The sequence below is a fragment of the Stegostoma tigrinum genome, chromosome 32, assembly GCF_030684315.1.
Source record: "Stegostoma tigrinum isolate sSteTig4 chromosome 32, sSteTig4.hap1, whole genome shotgun sequence".
NCBI lineage: Eukaryota > Metazoa > Chordata > Chondrichthyes > Orectolobiformes > Stegostomatidae > Stegostoma > Stegostoma tigrinum.
In genome coordinates, this window is record NC_081385.1 from 38,215,160 (window position 1) to 38,240,255 (window position 25,096).

General features: G+C 43.4%; 1 protein-coding gene across 3 annotated transcripts in view; it reads left to right on the forward strand.

The window, feature by feature from the left end:
- The window catches only part of aplp2 (amyloid beta (A4) precursor-like protein 2), a 233,397-nt gene that overhangs the window by 92,714 nt on the left and 115,587 nt on the right, over positions 1 to 25,096 (forward strand). For all 3 annotated transcript variants that reach the window (XM_048561995.1, XM_048561996.1, XM_048561997.1), the window contains exon 4: positions 19,111 to 19,223. In XM_048561995.1, the coding sequence (XP_048417952.1) occupies positions 19,111 to 19,223 (113 nt within the window). The remainder of the gene's footprint in view (positions 1 to 19,110; positions 19,224 to 25,096) is intronic.

The window sequence follows — 25,096 nt, forward strand, 5'->3', positions numbered from 1 at the left end:
GTGTGGTTAAGGATTGGATGAGAGTGGGATAGCAAGGGCAGGCAAAAAGTGGAGTAATGGGGGCCTGAGTGGATGTTTGGGCGGTTTAAGAGTGAGCAGGTGGGAGGGAGACTAAGAGCAGGGTAGTGAGGGGGGGGGTGTAGCTGACAATGGGGAGATGAAAATTGGTGATGGCGTGCAGGTGTGTTAATATACATGGTGGGGTCGGGTGGAGTGTAGTTCACGGCAGCTTGGAGTATGTGGATGCATTGGTGGGGATTGGACAAGAAGTGTGTGTCGTTAGGTTAGTGTTTTGTTAGGGTATGGAGCAAAAGTGGATGAGGTAGGCAGTGTGATGTGATGAGAAGAATGTTGTTGTGTTTGCTTTTTTTGTCAATTATTTTAAATATGGAATTTATAGCAGAAACTATTTTAAATATGCTGTTTGATTTTGAACAACACTATGAAGTATCCTATGATCTCCTGTTCTGGTCGGTAAATAATTCAGCAGCTGGTACTAACAGTTAAACAATGTCAGTTAACATCATTTGTTGGCCCTTCCTAGAACAACAAAGAGCATTAGCGTTTGGTGATTGTTGTCAGAACCACACCATTGACTGTTTGGAGGAGGCCAACTTCCACATTGGGCTAGCAGTCTCTTGGGATGGCATGTGGACTAGGGTGGTACTGGATGTAGAACATAGAACAGAATTGCTCAGGGGTGTGCCCTTCATTCCACCAAGTCTGTATTGATCATGTTGGTATTTGTATCATGTACTTGTATTAGATTGCCCCTCAGCCTCTGATGCTCTGGAGAAAACAATCCAAGTTTATGCACTCTCTTATAGTTAATACGCTGTAATCCATGTAACATCATGGTAAACCTCTTTTGCATTCTGTCCAAAACCTCCACTTCCTTCCTATAGTGTGGTGACCAGAACTGCACACCATACTCCAAATGTGGCCTCATAGTCTTACGTTGCTGCAAATGAATGGCCAACTTTTATACTCTGCCTTTATTGGTCTGGGCATATCCTACACCTTTTACCACCTGATCCACTTGTGTTGCCACTTTCAAGAGCTATGCACTTGCATCCCAGTTTCCCTCTGTATATCAGTACTGCTAAGGATCCTGCCATTTACTGTACACTTTCTTCTTGCATTTGACCTCCCAGGATGCATTACCTCTCACTTGTTCGCATGAAACCACAGCTACTATTTCTCTGCCCAATTTCCCAACTGGTCTATATCCTGCTGTATCCTTCAATAATTTTCACAGTTGCAGAAATCAGACTGTTTGTTTACTTTTTCACCCAAATCATATGTATATTACAAACAGCAGAGGTCCCACTGATCCTTGCAAAGCACCACTGGTCTCAGACCTTCAGTCAGGAGAAACACCCTTCCACAAGTACTCTTTGTCTCCTGTGACAAAGTAAACTTAGTATTCAACTTGCCAACTCATTATGGTTTAAATGAGCCTTCATCTTCTGGACCAGCATACCACGAGGGACCGTTTCAAATGTTTTAGTAAAGTCCACGTCGACAACTTCCATTGCCCTATCCTCATCAATCATTGTCATCACTTTCTCATAAAACACAATCAAATTTGAGAGATAAGACCTTCTCCACATAAAATCAAACTGACTAATCCTAATATGTCCGAATTTTCTTCAAAAGCAAGTTAACCTTGTCTCTAAAAATCCTTTACAATAACTTCTCTACCATTGATATAAGGCTCACCAGCCTCTAATTTTTTGGATTATCCCTGTTGCTCTTCTTTAACAAAGAAACAACATTGGCTTTTTGCCAGCTTTCTGGGACCTAAAGAGGATTCAAGTTTCTGTCAAAGCCTCAACATTCTACACCCCTGCCTCCGTCAGTATTTTGGGATAGATCCGTTCCAACCATGGGGACTTAGATGCGTTCATGTTTTTCAAGAGACCCAACATCATCATTTTCTTGATATCAATATGCTTCAGAATATCAACATACCCCTCCCTAATCTTATTATCATTCATGTCCTTTTCTTTGGGGAAGACAGATGCAAAGTTCTATTAAGGACCTCACTCACTTCCTCTGGTTCCAAGCAAACATGTCCTCCTTTATTCCTCCTGAACAAGAACAAGCCAGCTCGATGAGCATGTCAACAACTTCATCCACGACTTGAGCTACAGATCTTTGCCAAAACTCTGATTTTCTCTTTTATCCCTGTGAATGGAAAGAGAAGGTCTCTGACTGTTGGGTCAATTTAATTGACTGGAAAGTCCCAGCTTCTCTCGTTGCCTTTCTCTGTTGTACTTGTTAACAGGCTATTCAGTTGATTTAACTTTTGGGGGCACATTTTCTGTCTCTCAACCTTGTTTGTAATTTTAACTGGGCTGAGAAAGTGGGTGTGCATTGTGCAGTCTCTTTTCATATAGACCCTTGCCTTGGTCCATGCTGGCATTGCTCCAACAAATTGTAAACCAATGACTGATTGCTCGTTTAATATCTGTCCAGCTTCTTCTGCAGGGTCTCACTACATAGTGCTTCTAGGTTCGGCTTCTGAATACCTGAATGGATTAGATAGGATTGCGGTCGCTGTCATCTGTTATCCCAGTTATCCATCTGAAAACCAGTTTTTTTTTTTTTTGGTTAACCTGGTGCCAAAAGATATTTTATTTAATATTTCTCTTTGCTAATTTAGAGTGAATTATTTAAAAAGCAGACCACTGGTGATGGAGTTACCTCAGCCCTGAATGGACCTGGTTCTCCAAACAAGTGCTTTGAATCGGAGACCTTGACTTTGTTGCAGTTGTTACCCCCAGTGGCAGTGCCTTACCTGGTTACTGAAAACACAATTGATTACTGCCTTCCTAATCTTCCCTGCAGTTTGTAAGCTTGTGAAGGGCAGTAGAAGGATCTGCTTGCAACTGAGGTTTCCTCTTTGCTCCTCTGAATAGCCACCTGTTAAATCTCAAATCTAAACGCAGCTGTTTCGGAACAAGTTGTTGGTCATACGTTGATCAGCTTCAAATTTTGAGGCTGCTGTTTTGGTTATTCTAGCACTTGTTGCTTCTTCTGCCTAATATGTTTTCCACCCATTTTAAGTGCTTGACGTCCAGCTTTTTATGCCTCTAGGAAAAAGATAGAAGGAGTAGAAGTCGGCCTTTTTTTTTTACTTGCTTTACTTTTTCTGACCTGCCTGTCTTGAATGAATCCCTTAACTTCCTTTCATTCCCAGTAACATTCTTGTAAATCTTTTCTGAACCCCCTCTACTGATATCCTTTCAGTAGCAGGGTGACCAGATCTGTATATAGTACTCCAGACAACGTCTCACCAACATCCTTTACATGTGTAGTTCAAGGAGATTATAGAGACAGGGAGATGCAAGGCCATGGAGAAGTTCAAGATTAACAAGGGGGACTTTTAAAATCCTAAAGAACTGCGGATGCTGTAAATCAGAAACAAAAATAGAAGTTGCTGGAAAAGCTTAGCAGGTCTGGCAGCATCTGTGAGGAGAAATCACAGTTAACGTTGGGATCCGGTGACCCTTCCTCAGAACTGATGGTGTTGAGGAAATGTCGGTTTTTACAAAGAAGATAGGGTGGGAGAGGGGGTAAGGAATAAATGAAAGGTGGGCAGCCAATTTGTAGGGAAGCTAATTTTCTCACAACAAGCTTCCGCAAGCACCAGTGTTAAGATGTTGAGCCAAGCAATCCCCGCAATGTATTACTGTATGCTAGTCAGCACACTTCATACATGTAGTGGAAAGGGGTACAAGGATTCACATATCCTGCTTCACAAAAATGGCTGTTTAGCTTCTTCGTGCCAAACCTGCAGCTGTCTGGCAAATTCAAACCCCCTGAGGGAGAAAAGTACTCAGTCTCAAGTGAATCCATCTTCGATGAAGGGTCTAGGCCCGAAATGTCAGCTTTTGTGCTCCTGAGTTGCTGCTTGGCCTGCTGTGTTCATCCAGCTCCACACTTTGTTACCATTGGGAGTTACACAGGTATGTTTCCCTCAGGGGAAAAGGGACATACCAGTATGAGGTCAAACTAACTGATTTAGCTAAGGAAACAGAGCTTGCAGACAATTTGGGTTTTTATTGACAATATTTAATTTATTTACAAAGAAAAAGGAAAATTACAGCACAGGAACAGGCCCTTTGGCTCTCCAAGCTGACGCCGATCCAGATCCTCTATCTAAACCTATCGCCTATTTTCCAAGTATCTGTATCCCTCTGCTCCCTGCCCATTCATTTATCTGTCTAGATACATCTTAAATGACACTGTCGTGCCCACCTCTACCATCTCTGCTGGCAACCCGTCCCAGACACGCACCACCCTCTGCATAAAGAATTTCCACACACATCTCCCCTAAACTTTTCCCCTCTCACCTTGAAATCATGACCCCTTGTAACTGAGTCCCCCACTCTGGCAGGGGGGAAAAGCTTCTTGCTATCCACCCTGTCTATACCCCTCGATTTTGTAGACCTCAATCAGGTCCCCCTCAACCTCGGTCTTTGTAATGTAAATAATCCTAATCTACCCAACCTCTCTTCATAGCTAGCGTCCTCCATACCAGGCAACATCCTGGTGAACCTCCTCTGCACCCTCTCCAAAGCATCCACATCCTTTTGGTAATGTGGCGACCAGAACTGTATGCACTATTCCAAATGTGGCCGAACCAAAGTTCTATACAACTGTAACGTGACCTGCCAACTCTTGTACTCAGTACCCCATCCGATGAATGAAAGCACGCCATATGCCGCCTTGACTACAGTATCGACCTGCGTTGCCACCTTCAGGGTACAATGGACCTGAACACCCAGATCTCTCTCTGCATCAATTTCCCCCAGGTCTTTTCCATTTACCGTATAGTTCATTCTTGAATTGGATCATCCAAAATGTCTGACCTCGCATTTGCCGGGATTGAATTCCATCTGCCATTTCTCTGCCCAACTCTTCAATCTATCTATAATCTGTTACATTCTCTGATAGTCCCCTTCACCAAGTACCAGTCCACCCATCTTAGTGTCATCTGCAAACTAGCTAATCAGACCATCGATACCTTCCTCCAGATCAGATCGTTTATGTATATCACAAACAACAGTGGTCCCGACATGGATCCCTGTGGAACACCTCTGATCACAGTTCTCCATTTTGAGAAACCCGCTTCCACTACACCCCTCTATCTCCTGTTGCCCAGCCAGCTCTCTCTCCATCTAGCTAGTACACCCTGGACCCCATGAGACTTCACTTTCTCTATCAGCCTACCGTGGGCAACCTTACCATATGCCTTACTGAAGTCCATGTTATGACATTTTAAATGTGCTCGCATTTAACCAATGACACACCACACAGCTGCATTTTTTTGCAACCTTGGAATCCGAGTTTGTGCAAATGTGCCTGTGACTGGAATATTTACTTGTACATTATGATTTTTTAAGTTTGCACCCTGATAGTTTTTGAAACAAAACTAATCCCTAACATATTTAACTTGAGAATACTTAACTAGCATAATTCTTATGAACTACACACAACCAAGTGGAGACTGAATTAACAATATAGCACTCTGTTTTTAAATTCGAAAACCTGTTTCAGACAAATGAGTAATGGGAAAAGAGGAAAAATAAAGCAAACTCTCATCATCTTACCAAAACTACATGAATAATGTTGATGTGAAAGTTTTAATTGAAACATGGGAAACTCATGACACGGAATACAATTATACACACAGATATTCTGTACATTTCTTACTCATGGACTCCATTAGCCTAAATTAAATTCCGCAGGGTCTGGTAAATTAATTGCTATTGTCACATGTTCTTAGATGTATTGGTATCTTGTACAGCAACAATTTGACTGAAAAACTTGCTCCTTCCCCAGCATCTGCTTCCTTTTACCATTTAAAGATAATGATGTGGACATACTGGTGTTGAACTGGAGTGGATGAAGTCAGAAGTTGCACAAATGCAGGTTATAGTCCAACAGGTATATTTGAAATCACAAGCTTTTGGAAAATAGCCCCTTCATCAAGTGAAGTGGTCAAAGGGGCTATGCTCTGAAAGTTTGTGAATTCAAATAAGTATGTGGGACTGTAACCTGGTGTCATGTGACTTCTGACTTTACATAAAGATAAAGCTTCATAAAAAGGAAGCATCCAAATGTTGGGTTCTGAAACTGCGAGGTTCTTTACTGGTCAACTGCGAAGGACAGTCTGGTAATCTGTATACAGGCAAAGCTAAACAGAAAGTCGAATATTGGAAACACAAAATAATCTGTAGCCAGGTTGATCATCTACTTCTGTGGTAGTGTAATCTTGAATCAGCACTGCTTCTTGGCCCCAAAAAAAGTTTCCTGATATGTCACATCAATCAATATACAATTTACACTTTACAATTAAAATGTAATTAAGTATTTAATGAGCAAAAGGGAATATGGAATTTTTTTGCCTCAGGAAGAATTAGGAATAGGTAATAAATGCTGGCCTTGTAAGCAGCAGCCACATCTTTGAATGAAATAAAACAATCTAAATCATCTCCTCTAAAGACGTCTATACCAAGATATGCAGCTGAATGAAAGATGCCATTTTGTCTTCAGGAATGATGACTGACCTGGTTTATGTTTCCTGTAATACTAGTAACTTCTATCATTTCAGTTTGAATGTGCCGTATTGTTTTGAAAGAATACGTAGCTTTAGCATACTTTACTGGCAAAACACTATATCATTTACTGCTTATATAATCTACCTTGCCTGCCAACAGCGCAGTCTGATAAAAATGCTCTCGTGTTCCTTCAACACCTGGCAAATATCTTGACTAATAATATCAAATGCATTTTCTATAAGACTGTATTTAATCATATGCTACTACACTGCATGATTTGCTCACATTCTACAGTTCTGATATTGCAAGTGACAAAACAAAAGAAGGTACTTGCATGAACATGCACAAGCAATTCCTGCGGGGCAATCTCAAGGTCTCAGCCCTGTTCTGCAAGTAAGCTCTTTCTATAATTCCATTTTCTCGTGGTTCTCCCATCTTGGCATCTTTTCAGTTCTAGACGGTATTTCTAATTTTTCCTGTTGTGCTCGGAAGATCTGATGAAGTTATCCTAAGTTTCCAAAAAAAAGAAGAATTTTAAGTCAATAACTTAGTTTTTAAGATAATTTAAAAACAAAAAATAAAGCAAGCAACTGTGTATTTAACACAAGACTTCTAAAAATGAAAATAATGAAATGCAAGTCAGCCAGATCTTCAGAATCTGGCTATTTCCACTATTTGAGACTTAAGATATAGGTGAAAAATGTAGAAAGGTTCATCATAGTTGTTATTAGCAAGATAAACTGTCAGGCGATGTATTAAGAAGCTGCCTGTGTTGTGCCTGCCGAAGGGTCATCATTTTCAATTACTTTGGGTTCCTCCCTAGTTAAAAATAGAATGGAGGCGTACCCCCCCATCCCCCCAAGTGAACTAATTTGAACGAAAACAGCAGTTGCTAGTAAAGCTCAGCAGGTTTGGCAGCATCTGTGAAGAGAAAATCAGAAGGTTCTGAGGAATGGTCACCGGACCCGAAATGTCAACTCCAGTTTTCTCTTCACATGCTGCCAGACCTGCAGAACTTTGCCAGCAACTGCTGTTTTCTATCCTGATTTACAGCATTTGTAGTTCGTCTAGTTTTTAAGCACTGATTTGAAATAGGTTATTTTTCAACTTTCCAATCAAATGTTGCATAGGATGATTTTTGATCTGGCAGTTCCCAAACTGCACATAGCATTTTTATATGTGCTGATGGTCTATAGTATATATTATCTGAAATGATTAAATAATGGAAATGATTTGGGCTAGCTTCTACTTTTAACAAATGAATGAGATTCTTTCTCGTGGCTATCCAACGAATGTTCGGTACAAGGATTAAATTAAGTGTTTAACCTTTGCTGTTGATGGAATATAATGATTTGTGAAACAGAGAAACCATACCCCCAAGTGACCTAATGAAACCAAGTGACAATGTTGTAGCCTGATGTTGCAAAGCTGCTGAAGTAGCTAGTATTCAGTTATGGTCAAAATCACAGGTGCGATTCTGTCTTGTCTGTTTCGTTAAACAAAATACACGTTTTTTTGGGAGAGCCATCCTTAAAATGTAATGATCATTAAATAGTCTTAATTTTCAAATTCTGTTTCTTGTCAAAGAATTTTAAGATGAGCAAAGCTGACCAAGAATGGTACTGGAACTGAAAGTCCCCAAAAATGTCAAATCAATTTGAAATAGACCAAGATTAGATGTTCACACTATGTACCTCTACTGGGCAGTGTCCACAATTTTTCCTTCATCCCTATTGGGGACATCTATTCGGGAACTGGGGCATTGCAGTAATGATCTGATTTGCTAGTTAACAATGCAGATGCCACTTTCTCTCTTGCAGAGACATGATTAATGTTGGTGGAGGGGGTTGGTAGTAATTTTTGGTAGTATGAGATCTCTTGGAATATTTTACACCTGTACCTGAAATGTGAACAATTATTAATAACTTCAAACATTTTATATATTGCAGCGTAAACATATGAATCAGGAGTAGGAGTAGGTCCATTGAGCCTGTCCTGCCATTCAATAAGATCATGGCTGATCTGATTACACCATATTCTCTCAGACTCCCATAACCTTTCACTCTTTTGCTTATCGACAATCTATCTCCCGCTGTCTTAAAAACACTTGAAGACTCCTTCTCAAACAGCAATGGCAGCAGAATTCCAAAATCTCATGACCTTGAGAAATTTCTCTTCCTGTCTGTCTTAAATAGACAATTATTTTTTAAATAGTGACTCACTAACTCTAGAGTTGACTTATATGTTGAAAGTCAATGTAAGATGAAAATAAATTGGTTTTTAACCTTTGAAGAAAACAAAACGATGTTTTGGATTTTTGAAGGACCAACTGTTGGGTTTGTGTAACTAAGCGGCTATTAGATAGGCATATGGAATATAGTATAATGTAGGGGTGGAGGTTAGATAGACAAGATAAAAAGATGTCGAGCTGGATGAACAAAGCAGGCCAAGCAGCATTATAAACTTCAAGTTCAACACAAAATCGCGGATGGAATGCCCTGTACTGTGCGGTACTGTTCTATGTTCTAAAACCCAAGTACAGCGGGTTCTGCGTTCCAGTGCAGCAACATGTTATAGAAAATTGCCCTGTAGAAATAACTGGGCCCATGGGAAAAGTGAGTTTGGGGCATACCACCAGCAAAGTGTAACACAAAGGATAACAGTATTGTCAGCAGCTGTTCAGACAGGTTGATCCAACCGTGACAGCAGCTTTGCAGCTCCCTCTCGGATTGACATAGTTGTCCTCACTGTTTTCAAAAAGTGCAGGACAGTTACTCAGGTGACCTCTCAATAGACACGGTGCAGCATGGTGGCTCAGTGGTTAGCACTGCAGCCTCACAGCATCAGGGACCCGGGTTCAATTCCAGCCTCTGGCGACTGCGGAGTTTGCACATTCTTCCCGTGTCTCTGTAGGTTTCTTCCCACCGTCCAAAGATGTGCAGGCTATGTGGATTGGCCATGCTAAATTGCCCATAGTGTTCAGGGGTGTGTGGGTTATAGGAAGATGGGTCTGGTTGAGATGCTCTAACGGTTGGTGTGGACTTGTTGGGCCGAAGGGCCTGTTCCCACACTGTAAGGGTTCTATGAATACTTATTCCTTAGTCAGCAATACAGTGACAGATTGTCTGGTCGTTATCACATTGTTACTCGTGGAAGAGTGTTGTGTGAAAATTGACTGCTGTATTTTTTTTAAACAAAGACTGCACTTCAGAAATATTTCAGTGACTGTCAAGTGCTTTTTAACATCCAGAAGTTGTGAAAGGTGTAAGCCATTGTAAGCAAGAGGTTGAAGTCCTGCCTCAGAACTGAATGACCAGGGAATGTATGCTGACAATGTGACTGAAAAGATTGCGAATCAATCAGCAAATTCTGCCAACACTGCCAGTAGCAGACTGTAAGATTGGGAGAGATTCCTGGTCAGCCATGTAACTAAAAGAACATTGGAGACTACCACCACAGTCTATAGTTCCAGACTGCGACATTCACACGTGTGTATGTTGCCATGGCAACTCAGACTCCTTCAACGATCTTATCACCACACCACAAGGGTGTGCAACATGAAGTAAAAGGTGGGAAAGTCAAGCTAAACCATTAGTCCACTATGATCTGAAGAATTCCTTAAATAGACTGCTGGAGCTTCCTGTTGTACCCAGATCCTGTGCCTCGGTGTTTCCTTTAAAGTTCAATATACTGTCTTTCACCTATCCCTACACGCTACTTTTCCTGACAGCAACCCTGCTGGCATCTTTCCTTTCAGGTTTAATGAAAGCTGACAGAACTTGCCTGGAACTCTGAATCATAGCATTGTATAAATACACTGTAGGTATCGTTAGCAAAGGGCTCCTGACAGCAAGACACCTACTTGATGGAATTGCGTTATAGCCAACACAAGTTTGTGTTTTAAAAATAGTGTTCCCCTTTTCATCAGTCGTGTTATAGCCGATTCACATTGCCAGAACATGCGTTATAGCAGAATTCCCTATTCAGGAAAATCTCAGCAGGCCAGGCAGCATCTGTGCAAAGAAAAATACAGTAAATGTTTCAAGTCCAGTGATACTCCTTCAGAGCTGTTTCTGCAATGTTTCTCTTAAGTGGCTGTGTGGATAGCATTGCTGCCTTGCAGCACCAGGATTTGTTTCTGGTCTCTGGTGACTGTATGAGTGGAGTTTGCACGTTCTCCCCATATCTGCGTGAATTTCAGCCGGGTGCTCTGGTTTCCTCTCTGTCCAAAGATGTGCAGGTTGTGTAGATTAGCCATGCTAAATTGCCTGTAGTGTTTAGGTGTGTAGGTTGGTTAGCCATGGGAAATGCAGGATTACAGGAATAGGGTGGGGGAAATGGGTCTGGGTGGGATGCTGTTTGGAGGGTTGGTGTCGACCAGTTGGGCCAAGTGACCTGTCTCCACACTGTAGGAATTGTGTGTGGGCGTGGTGGGGGGGGAGAGGACCTAATGACTCCAGGTAGGTTTGATGTATTTTAACACTCCAACTGGTAAACATACTTTGCAGGAGTGTCAACAGGCATATTTACTCAAGGGGTTCAGAAAACACCACTTGTCAGCCATAGCTGCAACTCTGACATTGCTGTCTGCCGGTCACATGCTGTTTTATAACTCAAATATTTGTCGCCATAGAGTCATACAGCTTGGAAAGAGGTGCTTTGGTCCAACTCATCCATACTCAACTCAGATTAGTCCGTTTGCATATGTTTGGCCCATATCCCTCAACTTTTCCTCTTTTTCGTACCTGTCCAAATGTCTTTTCAAATGTTGCAACTGTACCTGCTTCTACCACTTCCGGCAGTTCATTCCATATGCGCACCACCCTCTGTGTGTGGAAAAAGTTGCCTCTCAGGTCTGTTTTAAATCTTTGTCCTCACACCTTCAACCTATGCTGTCTAGCTTTGAACTCCCCTACCCTTTGTTGTTCACCTTATCGATGCCTCTCATGGTTTAATAAACCTCTAAGGTTACCCAAACCACCTACATTACAGGGGAAAGCATTCCAGCCCCACCCCCGAGCACCAAACCATCATCTCCCAAACCATCCACAATCTCATCACCTCAGGGGACCTCCCACCCACGGCCTCCAACCTCATTGTTCCCCAACTCCACGCCACCCACTTCTATCTCCTTCCCAAAATCCACAAACCCGCTTGCCCTGGTCGACCCATTGTCTCCACCTGCTCCTGCCCCACCAAACTCACTTCCACCTATCTGACTCCATTTTCTCCCCCTCGGTCCAGGAACTCCCTGCCTATATCCGTGACACCATCCACTTCCTCCACCTCCTCCAGAACTTCCAATTCACTGTCCCCAACACCTCATTTTCATCATGGACGTCCAGTTTCCCTACACCTGCATTCCCCATGCAGATGGCCTAAAGACCCTCCACTTCTTCCTGTTCTGTAGGCCTGACTAGTTCCCCTCCACCTACACCCTCATCCGCCTAGCCAAACTCATCCTCACCCTCAACAACTTCTCTTTCGATTCATCCCATTTCCTACAGACAAACTGGGTGGCCGTGGGTACCCACATGGGCCCAAGCTATGCCTGCCTCTTTGTAGGTTATGTGGAACAATCCCTCTTCCGTACCTACACTGGCCCTAAACCTCACCTCTTCCTCCGTTACATTGACTGAATTGGCACCACCTCGTGCTCCCAAGAGGAGTTCCAACAGTTTATCCACTTCACCAATACCTTCCACCCAACCTCAAGTTCACCTGGACCATCTCCAACATATCCCTCATTTTCCTGGACACCTCTGTCTCCAACTCGGACTACCACCTAGAAACCGATATCCATTTCAAGCCCACCGATTCCCACAGCTACCTAGAATACACCTCCTCCCACCCACCTTCCTGCAAAAATTCCATCCCCATTTCCAATTCTTTTGCCTCCATTGCATTTGCTCCCAGGGTGAGGCATTCCACTAATGTACATCACAGATGTCCTCGTTCTTCAAGGACCGCAACATCCGCACCCCCCCCCCCCCCCCCCCACAGTGGTCGAGAATGCCCTCGACCATGTCTCCCACATTTCCTGCAACTCATCGCTCTCACCCCGTCCCCCCAATAACTGCCAAAAGAGAATCCCCCTTGTCCTCACATACCACCCCACCAACCTCCAGATCCAACGCATCATCCTCCGACACTTCCGCCATCTACAATCCAACCCAACCACCAAAGACATTTTTCCATCCCCACCCTTGTCTGCTTTCTGGAGGGACCACTGTCTCCGTGACTCCCTTGTCTGCTCCACATTCCCGTCCAACCCCACCACACCTGGCACTTGCACCTGCAACCGCAGGAAGTGCTACAATTGCCCCCATCCCAGGCCCCAAGAAGACTTTCCACATCAAGCAGATACCCACATCTGTCAATGTGGAATACTATATCCCCTGTACCCGTTATGGCCCCCTCTACATTGGGGAAACCAAGCGGAGGCTTGGGGACCGCTTTGCAGAACACCTATGCTCGGTCTGCAATAAACAACTGCACCTCCCAGTCGCGAACCATTCCAATCCCCCCCTCCCATTCCGTAGACGACATGTCCGTCCTGGGCCTCCTACAGTGCCACAACGATGCCACCGGAAGGTTGCAAGAACAGCAACTCATATCCCACTTTGATACCCTTGGGCTGCAGGGTTCCCATGTGGATTTCATAAGCCTCAAAATCTCTCCGCCCCCCACCACCACATCCCGAAACCAGCCCAGCTCGTCCCTGCCTCCCTAACCTGTTCTTCCTCTCACCTGTCCCCTCCTCCCACCTCAAGGCACACCTCCGTTTCCTACCTACTAACCTCATCCCGCCCCCTTGACCTGTCAGTCCTCCCTGGACTGACCTATCCCCTCCCTACCTCCCCACCTACACTCACCTCTACTGGCTCCATCCCCGCCCCTTTAACTTGTCTGTCTGCTGTCCACCTATCTTCTCTATCCATCTTCGTTCCGTCTCCCCCCTCTCCCTATTTATTTCAAAACCCTCTTCCCCCTCCCCCTTTTCTGATGAAGGGTCCAGGCCCAAAACATCAGCTTCTGTGCTCCTAAGATGCTGCTTGGCCTGCTTTGTTCATCCAGCTCCACACTTTGTTATCCCAGCCTATCTAGCCTCTCCTTTATAACTCAAATGCTCCAGTCCGGATAACTTCCTTGTAAATACTTTCTGCACCGTCTCCAATTTGATAAAATCCTGCCAATGGCAGGGTAGCCATAACTACATTTTGTACTCTATTTGCATATTCTGTGAAATCGCATCCCTTTTTTGCAAAGATGGGGTTATACATATTAAGAGTAAGATTTATACACAAGGCAGTTGTCGAAGCTACTTACTATGCCCATTAACCATCAAGAGTTTGATGTGGCTAATTAATTCTCCTGGAACGCTTGACAGTATAACCTTCTTAAGATCACAACTAATCAGTTGTTTGTTCTTGATGTGTAGTTGCATTCGTATCCTTTATACTGTTGGAGTGCTGATGTATTTTCATGATGGCTTTTACAGTTTCACTTTCTGGATTCATGTTGGAATGTTAGAGTGCTGAGTGTTGTGTAGTTGCACAATCCCTTAGCTGGCTTCTGTTTTTCAACATAAGAATTGTTTCACCTTGAAGAAATAGATAACAATAAAAGATGCATTGTCAAAAATGTGATTATGCTGGAATGGTCAAAAAATTGGGAACAAACAGACAAGAAAATATCTAAATCCTGCACAGCAGCCCATTTGATTGTTGCCACATACACCAACATGTTCTCTCTCCATCATTGACTCTCAATAACAGCAGTTTGCATCATCCTCAAGACCCACTCCAAAACCTTAGCAAAGATCTTTCTATACCTTACAAACCAACAACCACGACTATCTGGAAGGACAAAGACATCAGATCCATGCAAGTTCCCCTCCAAGCTACTCACCATCATGACTTGGAATAATATTGCTATTCCCTGTATGTTTTTGGATCAGAGTTGGGAATTCAGTTCTTAACAACACTGAGAGTCCACCTTTAGCATATGGATGACAGGAATTCAATAAGGCAGGTCGTCACCACATTTCCAGGTCAGCTAGGGACACTCCAGAATCCTTGAATGAATTAAAGAAAAGGAATCAGTGAGGATAAATGAGTAACTTTATTGCATTGTAATGTTAATGTGTTAGATTAACCTGTGGAAAAAAGACACATTTAAAAATGATGCAAATGAATATATAAATACTGCTTAAATGTTGCAAGAATCTCTGACTGGCCCAACCTTTCAGACTCCCACCAACTTCTGAGTGAACAACCTTGTTCTTAACTTCCCTCTTAGCCTTCAAACCTCTTAAATTGACACTTCCTGGTTAATGGCCCATCTACTCATAAACCTTAATCTCAAATTTAAAGACCTTCATCATGTCCCCTTTCAACTTATTCCTACTCTGAGGAGAAGAGCATTAGCCTATCCAGTATTTATTCATAACTCCGATCTTCCAGACCAGGTAGCATGCTGCTAAATCTCTTCTGCACACTCTCCGGGGTGGGGGGGTGGGGGTGCGCGCGCGGTGGCAGAATGGTGGTGAAACATGGACGCTGGTAATAGGTATGACCTAGTTGGACAATGGGAGGGATGAATCTAGTTGGCAGGAAGGAAGGGTCAGAAGGAGGAATGGAAGGGAGGGGGTGGGTCCTGAAGGGGAGCTGGGGTTTGGGTGGGATGATTATTTGAAATTGAAGAACTGAGTATTCAGTTCATTAGGCTGTCCAGTGCCCAGGCTGAAGATAAGGTGGTAATAAAATGTGAGGCTGGATGAACACAGCAGGCCCAGCAGCATCTCAGGAGCACGAAAGCTGACGTTTCGGGCCGAGACCCTTCATCAGCGAGGGGGAAGGGGTGGGGGTTCTGGAATAAATAGGGAGAGAGGGGGAGGCGGACCGAAGATGGAGAGAAAAGAAGATAGGTGGGGAGGTAGGGAGGGGATAGGTCAGTCCAGGGAAGACGGACAGGTCAAGGAGGTGGGATGAGGTTAGTAGGTAGGAGATGGATGTGCGGCTTGGGGTGGGAGGAAGGGATGGGTGAGAGGAAGAACAGGTTAGGGAGGCAGAGACAGGTTGGACTAGTTTTGGGATGCAGTGGGTGGATCCCAAAACCAGTCCAACCTGTCTCTGCCTCCCTAACCTGTTCTTCCTCTCACCCATCCCTTCCTCCCACCCCAAGCCGCACATCCATCTCCTACCTACTAACCTCATTCCCCCCTCCTTGACCTGTCCGTCTTCCCTGGACTGACCTATCCCCTCCCTACCTCCCCACCTATCTTCTCTCCATCTTCGGTCCGCCTCCCCCTCTCTCCCTATTTAATCCAGAACCCCCACCCCATCCCCCTCTCTGATGAAGGGTCTAGGTCCGAAACGTCAGCTTTTGTGCTCCTGAGATGCTGCTGGGCCTGCTGTGCTCATCCAGCCTCACGTTTTATTATCTTGGATTCTCCAGCATATGCAGTTCCCATTATCACTGAAGATAAGGTGGTGCTGTTCAAATTTGCATTGCGAGTCACTGTGACACCAGAGGACGCTGTGGACAAACATGTCAGAGAGGAGTGGGGCAGGGAGTTGAAATGGATGGTGATCAGGAGGTTAGGGACCAGGCTGAGCGAAACAGTAACCTAGTCTACCTTTTGGTCTCACTGCATGTCATCTTCAATCCTATATCTAATCAGTCTGGTGTGCTGCCACAAGGAATCTGAATACTAAGACCCCTCTAATTGTCAGTATTTTCCTTATCTTGCAAGTCTCCCCCTAGGAGGTCGAGGAATGACCTTTTTTGAGGTTTATAAAATCATGACGGGCATAGATAATGATTAGCAAATGTCTTTTCCTGAAAGTGGAGGCGTTCGAAACTAGGGGACATATTTTTCAAGTAAAAGGAGAAAGATTTAAAAGGAATGTGAGAGGCAACATTTTTTAAACATAAGAGTGTGGCTTGTATGTGGAATGAGGAACTGTTAGATGCAGTTACAACATTTAAAAGATATATTAAGACAAGTATGTGAATAGGAAATGTTAACGGGTATGTGTCGAATGCTGGCATCTGGGACTTGGATTATGTGGGCTGATCGGACTAAAGGGTCCGTTTCCATGCTGTGTGACTTTGACTCTAGTCCATTTAACTCTCACTTTCCTGTAGTAAATTCCATTTGCTGTTGCTGTGCCCAAACAACAAGTATGTTGCCCATTGATGACCTCCTTTATCCTTTTCCAATCGGAAAAAGACAACTGTTGTACCCTGTAAGTTTAATTACTCTCATTTACAAATATAATTTAGTAATGTAGATTATTTATAATAAATATAAAAGCAAAAGAAATATCCTTACCCAAGTTTACCATTTCGCCTACTGTTGTTCATCATTCCTACTTTTTGATTCACTAATAGGACGTGGATATCGCTGGCTGGGCCAGCATTTATTGCCAATCCCCAGTTGGCCTTGAGAAGGCGATGGTGGCTACCTTGTTGAACCACTGCAGCCTATGTACACTTGGTAGACCTAAATTTCCAGGATTTTTACCCAGGAACAATGAAGGAATGGTGATATCCTTTGAAGCCAGGATGGTGGGTTGCTAGGACGTGAACTTTCAGGTGGTAGTGCTCCAGTGTATCTGCTGCCCTTGTCCTTCGAGATGGAATGAATTTGGAAGGTGCTAACTCGTGATCTTTGGTGAATTCCTGCAGTGCATGTTGTAGATGCACATGCTGCTGCAACTAATTGATATTGGTGGACAAGTGGATGTTTGTGGATGAGGTACAACTTGGATAGTGTGCTTTGTCCTGGATGGTGTCAAACTTCTTGAGTGTTGTTGGAGATGCACCCATCCAGGCAAGTAGCTTTTTCTGAAGAAGGGTCAAAGCCAGAAAGGTCAACCTTCCTGCACCTCTGATGCTTGGTCTGCTGTGTTTATCCGGCTCTACATCTTGGTATCTCATTACATCCCTGACTTGTGCGTTGTAAGAGGCAGGCTGTGTAGAGTCAAGAAATGAGTGACTCGCTGCAGTTTTTGTATCCTCTTACCTACTGTTGTAGGTAGAGTGTTTATGTAGCGAATCCAGTTGAGTTTCTTGTCCATGGCAACCCCCAGAATGTTGCAATGATAACATCACTGATTGGCAAGTCATGGTGGCTTCTTACTGGAGATGGTCATTGCCTGGCATTTGAGTGTCACAAATATTAGTTGCCATCTTTCAGCCCAAGTCTGGATATAAACCAGGTCTTGTTGCATTAGAACATTGACTCCTCAGATGCTGAAGAGTCTTGAATGTTGTGCAATTATCAGCAAGAATACTCACTTTTGACCTTAGGTTGGAGGGAAGGTCATTGATGCAACAGCTTTCACAAGTAAAAGTTGCGATGTCCAACCACATTTGAAGTTAGTCAAGTGGTGTGTTTATGCACTCTGATTAAAACTTTCGCTAGAACTAAACTTTATGATCAATGGATGTGAGTTTGCTCGCTGAGCTGGAAGGTTAGTTTTCAGACGTTTCGTCACCATTCTAGGTAACATCAGTGAGCCTCCGATGAAGCGCTGGTGTTATGTCCCGCTTTCTATTTATCTGGTTAGGTTTCCTTGGGTTGGAGACGTCATTTCCTGTGTTGGTGGTGTCATTTCCTGTTCTTTGAGAAAAAGAACAGGAAATGACATCACCAATGCAGGAAATGACGTCTCCAACCCAAGGAAACCTAAACGGATAAATAGAAAGCGGGACATAACACCAGCGCTACAGAGGCTCACTGTTACCTAGAATGGTGACGAAACATCTGAAAACTAACCTTCCAGCTCAGCAAGCAAACTCACATCCAGAACCTCAACCTGAGCTACAAATCTTCTCAAAACTCGCTTTATGATCAATGTTTTGGTCTTTCTGGCTTTAAATGTTTATCGATGGCCAGATAGTTCATTGATACCGAAGAAAATCATTCGGTCAGTCATACCTCTGCCAACTCCATTGAAGAGGTTTCCAGGTTTTTTTTCCTGGCTGTATTGTCACTGGCTATCATTATCACCAGCATTTATTGCCCATCCCTAATCGCCTAGAGGACAGTTAAGAGTCAACAGATTGTTGTGGAACTGGAGTTGCATGTAAGCCAGATCAGAAGCAAGGAAGACAAATCTCCTCCTCTAAGGAATATTAGTGACCTGGATGGATTTTTTAAGACGATTGAACGTGGTTATGTAGTTTATGACAGATGGGCTTTTTTTAGTCCAGATTTTTGTTGAATTCAGATTTCACCATCCGCCATGGTGGGGTGAGCCTTTATCTCTAGAGCATTAGCCTGAGATTTGCTCGCCTCATGCCATTATCACTGTGCCACCACCTCCCCTGGAAAGACCTCAAAAAAAAATGTTGAAAAAGTTTCACATATAGCCAAGGGTGGTTATAGTCTCTGACAAAATTTCATCTTGTGGTCATTATCATATTGATCAGAAACTATCTAAATACACTTGATGGGTTTGAAACAACGTCTTCATGGTCATTTTTTTTGGGACTAACAATGGTTTTACTTTTGTTTCTCTGACAGTTGGTGAGTTTGTAAGTGATGTGCTGTTGGTACCAGAAAAATGTCGTTTCTTCCACAAAGAACAAATGGATGAATGTCAGAGTCACCAGCACTGGCAGGGTGTTGCCAAAGCGGTAAGAGATGACGAGAGATAGTAAGAACTGCAGATGCTGGAAAATCTGAGATAACAAGGTGTAGAGCTGGACGAAAACAGCAGGCCAAGCAGCATCAGAAGAGCAGAAAGGCTGATGTTTTGGGCCTAGATCTTTCTTCAGAAAGATTTTTTTCTGAAGAAGGGTCTAAGCCCGAAACGTCAGCCTTCCTGCTCCTGTAATGCTGCTTGGCCTGCTGTGTTCATCCAGCTCTACACCTTGTTATCTCAAGAGATGTCTACCTGGGTATGTCTGGAATGCAACCAAACATCTGTTGCCCCTCAGATACATAAACTTGATAAATGTGCCAATTCTGTAGCTGATAATCTGTTGAATTGCTTTATTTCCTGTGCTGATTTAGGACTGTTTAAACTATTCATTGACTAAAGAATAATTTCTGTCAGCGGATTGGTGCTCTCTGTAAGCTTCGTCCTTTTTATTCTGTGAATTTAGCTTAGGAACAAGCATTGCCTGACTGTTGCTAATTATAGTTTCATCCTGTGTTTCCACCTCTGTTAATAGACAATAGGTGCAGGAGTAGGCCATTCGACCTTTCGAGCCAGCACCACCATTCATTATGATCATGGCTGATCATGCACAATCAGTATCCTGTTCCTGCCTTATCCCCATAACCCTTGATTCCACTATCTTTAAGAGCTCTATCTATCTTGTTCTTGAAAGTATCCAGAGACTTGGCCTCCACTGCCTTCTGGGGCAGAGCATTCCATATATCCACCACTCTCTGGGTGAAGAGGTTTTTCCTCAACTCTGTTCTAAATGGCCTACCCCTTATTTTTTAACTGTGTCCTCTGGTTCTAGACTCCCCCATCAACGGGAATATACTTCCTGCCTCCAGATTGTCCAATCCCTTCATACTCTTATACGTCTCAATCAGATCCCCTCTCATCCTCCTAAACTCAAGCATGTACAAGCCCAGTCGCTCCAATCTTTCAACATATGATAGTCCTGCCATTCCGGGAATTAACCTCGTGAACCTACGCTGCACTCCCTCAATAGCCAGAACGTCCTTCCTCAAATTTGGAGACCAAAACTGCACACAATTTGTTGTTCTACAGAGATGAAAATATTGAGCTAAAATAACTAATGGCAATGAGTATTTAGCTGGTTCGAATCTGAACGTGTTGAGCCTTTCGAATCAAGACAGCTCAGTTGCCACCATGTTGAATGCAAAAATTTTTCTGGGAACAGGAGTTGGCCATTCAGCACTTCCGGCCTGCAACTTCCATGACATTTTAAAGAACTGTGCATCTGAACTGCCGAATCTCATTGGACATCCACTGTATTTAACTTTGTACCTTCTTTTCAAAAAAAAACCCCTGATCTATCCCTTTTATATCCGAAACACAGAACCTCACCCTTGTTTGTTTATATTAAAATCCTTCTACCACAGCTTTGCCCATTCACCTAACCTATCAATACCCTGGTATAATTTTATGCAATCATCAATACAGTCTGCAGTGCTGCCCAATTTTTTTGTCCTTGGCAAATTTGGATATTTGTGGATAGTTTATGTTATTGTCCAAGACAATGAAAATTTTGAATAATTGAGGCCCCAACACTGATCCCTTCAGGGCACCACTAGGTATGTTCTGTCAGTTCGAGTACCAACCCATTCTAACTCTGTGTCTTGCCGCACACCCAATTTCCTACCCATGTCAGTAATTTGCTCTCACTTCCATGGGTTTCTGTCTTGGCTATCAGACTTTTCTGTAGGACTTCATCAAAAATCTGGAAGTCCCAATAAACAATATCTATCAATCTACCTCTGTCCACCACCTTTGTCACTCTCAATTAAAAAAGAACTCAACAGATTTGCTAAGCATGACCTAGCTTCATGAATTCCATGTTGACTCTCCTGACTAAATGAAAATTTTTCGAGGTGATCAATTACCCATTCTTTGATTATTGATTCCCAAAAATTCTCAGCCTCAAATGTTAGGCTAACTGGTCTGTAGTTCCTTGGGTTCTGTCTATCTCTCTTGAAAGAGCGAAATGATGTGAGCAAATCTTTAATCCAGAGGTTTGAATCCTAGGAACCCTGAAAGATTATGACTAGAACATTGGCAACATGCTGTCCTTTGACTCCTATGGATGGAAGCTGTCATGTTCTGGGGACTTGTCACTCTTCATTTCCATTAATTTCCCCATTATTTTTGATTTACTTAAGTTAATTTTATTTAGACCATGTCCCTAATCCTCTGTTAATTTCGCCAGGACTTCCAGCAAACTATCTTCCTGTTCTGCTGTGAATACCGAAGTAAAATACTGTTCAGCTTGTCTTCCATTTCCCTGGGGCCATTGACAATATCCACGCTCTCAATCTTTAGTGGGTCAGTTGTACTCTTGACCAGCTGCTTTCCCTTTATATTATTCCTTATATTGTTTTCTAAATCCCTTGTAAATCTCCTTTTGTCATCCTTTTCAGCCACTCTTATAAGTCGCTTTGTGGCTCTTTATTAATCTTTGTCCTATTTAATGGTATCTGTATTGTTAATTTGCATTTTATAAGCCCTTACTTTTAATTTTATGCTGTCCCTTACCTCCTGAGATGTCCATGGCTGTTTTTCTTTCTGATGGCTCTTCTTGTCATGGGTATAAATTGCTTCTGAATAGCATTAAGTAGAGCCATAGAATCATAAAGCACAGAATGATTAAAGCCCTTCGCCTCAACTCATTCATGCCAACCAGTTTCTTAAACCAAACTAATCCCAGCTGTCTGTGTTTAGCCCACATCCCTCCAAACCTTCCCCATCCATGTACCTGTTCAAATGTCTTTTAAATGTTGCACTTGTACTCACCTCTACAACTTTCTCTGGCAGCTCATTCCATAATTGGCACACATTCTTTGTGAAAAAGCTGTCCCTTAGGTTCCTTTTTAAATCTTACCCGTCTCACTTTTAACCCATGCCCTTTAGGTTTGGATTCCACTACTTGAAGGAATGACCTTGGCTATTCAACTTATCTGAGCCCCTGTGATTTTATAAACCTCTATGAGGTCACTCCTCAATCATCTCCCTTGAGAGAAAGATGTCTCCGCCTATACTGTTGCATGGTTGTTATACATATTAGCATGACCTTCCCAGTTTACTATGGACAGTCTCTGCCCAATCCCATTAAAGTCTGCCTTACTAAAATCCCAAATTCTAGTATCCGATTTTTGCTTAGCTCTTAGGAAAGCTCCATGAGACTTGATTATGTTATGATCACTCTTTGATAAATGCTCATGGGGAGCTATGTCAATAATTAAATCAGGCCCATTACTCATTACTAGATCCAATATCGTCTCTCCTTTGTCACATCCAAGGCACATTGCCATGTGAATCTATCCTGGATACTGTCTGGAAATTCACTACTTTTCTGGCAGGCACTAGATTTGTTTGGCTGCATGAGGATAGGGTGTTCAAGGACAACAACATCAGAATCAACACCAGGCTTGTGATACACAGAGTTATGGTGGCTCTGCCCTCCTATATGGCTTTGAAGTGTGGACTGTGTGCAGCAGACACTTCAAAGCGCTAGAGCAGTATCACCAACACTGCCTGTGCAAGATCCTCTAAATCTGCTGAGAAGAGAGATGCACCAGCACTGGTGCCCTCTACCAAGCTAATATTCCCAACATTGAGGCACTGACCACTCTTGATCGGCTGTGATGGGCTGGGCACATCGTCAACGTGACTCCCCAACAACACAGACTCACAAAGCAGGAGCTCCGCAAAGGCAGGCAAGTCCCGGGTGGATGGAGAAAGCAATACCCTCAAGTCATCACCGGTGAAATGTGGCGTTCCCACTGACGCCTAGGAATTTCTGGCCTAAGTCAAAAGAGGAGGACAAGCATCTGGGAAGATGTCAAACACCACAGGACTCACCATCTGGAAAAAGCAGAAGCCAGACAAAAACAGAGTAAGGAGCGTGCTGCAAAACCCACACTCCACTCAGCCCTTCCCATAACCACCTTCTGCCTCAAGTGTTGCAGAGTCTGCAAAAGGCTCAAATATGGACTCGCCCAGAGAGTGGAAGAGAGCAGGACCACCATTGATAAGATTAAAATTGATCATTGATGCAACCCTGCTTTGTTATTTAGCTGCCTAATTTCAGCACATAGGCAATCTGACACTTCTGAGCTGCACCCAGACAGTCTCAGTATAACACCTGTTCTGGTTTTAGTTCCTTTACAGTTCCACATCTCCACGCATTAGCTCTCCACTCTGAGCTTTCCTGTCATTACATCAACTTTCAGTATACGTGATTGTGTTTCTATTTAGTAATACTACTCCAACCCCTCTGATTTTTTTTTTACAACTTTCTGTGACCCAAATGACCTGGTATGTTTAGTTCTTCTCATACCACTTGCCCTCTGAAATGACCCAGCAAGCCACTCAATTTACTAGCCGCCTTGAAGAGTAAAAAAAAAAGATCACCTAGCATCAACCTAGGCACCGGAAAAGGCATTGGCAGAAACAGCACTCTAATAGGAACATAGAAATGTTGAAAATACGTGCAGGGGTAGGCCATTTGGCCCTTTGAATCTGCACCACCATTCAATATGTTAATGGATGTTTATGCAATCTCAGTATCCAATTCCCACTTTGTTTCTTTACCCCTTGATCTTTAGCTGCGAGGGCCACGTCCAGTCCTCGCTTGAACTGGTCCTGACTGCTATCTGGTAGAGAATTCCTCAGGTTCACAACTCTGAGTGAAGATATTTTCCTCCTCTCAGTCTTCAGTGGCTTACCCCTTATTCTTAGACTGCGACCCTTAGTTCTGGACTTCCCCAGTGTCAGGAACATTCTTCCTGTATCTAGCCTGTCCACCCCCATCAGAATATCTGTGATATTCCCTCCTCATTCTTCTAAATTCCAGTGAGTACAGGCTCTGTCAATCCAGTCATTTTCATATGTCAGCCCTGCCACCCTGGAAATCAGTTTAGTAAATCTTTGCTGAACTCCTGAATAGCAATAGCAAGAATGCCCTTCCTTGGTGTAAGAGGCCAAAACTGCACACATTAGTCAAGGTGTGGTCTCACCAAGGCCGTGTATGACTGCAGCAAGTTGTCCTTACTCAGATACTCAAATTCTGTCACTATGAAGGCTGACATGTCATTAACTTTCCTCTCTTCCTGCTGTACCTGCATGCCAAATTTCAATGACCTCTCCACTGTGGACCACCACCACCTCCACCACCACACCACACCCCTCCCCCGGGCCTCGTTACCCCCACCTTTTCCTGAACTGCTACCATTCAGATAATAGTCGGCCTTTCAGTTTTTGCGGCCAAATTCAATAACCTCACATTTGTCCACATTATGCCATGTTTGTCCACTTAGCCAGTCTGCTCAAGTCACCCTGCAGCCGCTTAGCTATCCAGCTAGTGCAACCTGCAAATGTAGTTTATAAACAGCTGAGGTGCCGCACCGAACCCTGCAGTACCCCAATCATCACTGCCTGTCACTCAGAAAAGGACCCGTTTATTCTAACTCTCTGGTTCCTGTCTGCCACCAAGGTCTATATCCGTGTCAATACATTACCTCTGAGACCATGAGCTTTAATTTTGCTTACTAATCTCTTGTGTGGAACCTTGTCAAAAGCCTTTTGAAAGTCCAAGTACATAACATCTGATCCACTCTACTGGTCACATCCTCAAAAAAATTCCTCAAGATTTGTCTAGCATGATTTCCCTTCAGTGAATCTATGCTGGCTTGGACCATCCCTGTCACTGCTTTCCAAATGCTGTTAGTACATCCTGAGTAGTTGACTGCATCATCTTCCCGCATCGCCTGTGTCAGGCGAGCTGGCCTATAATTCCCCATTTTCTCTTTAAAGGAGGGGGAAATGGAG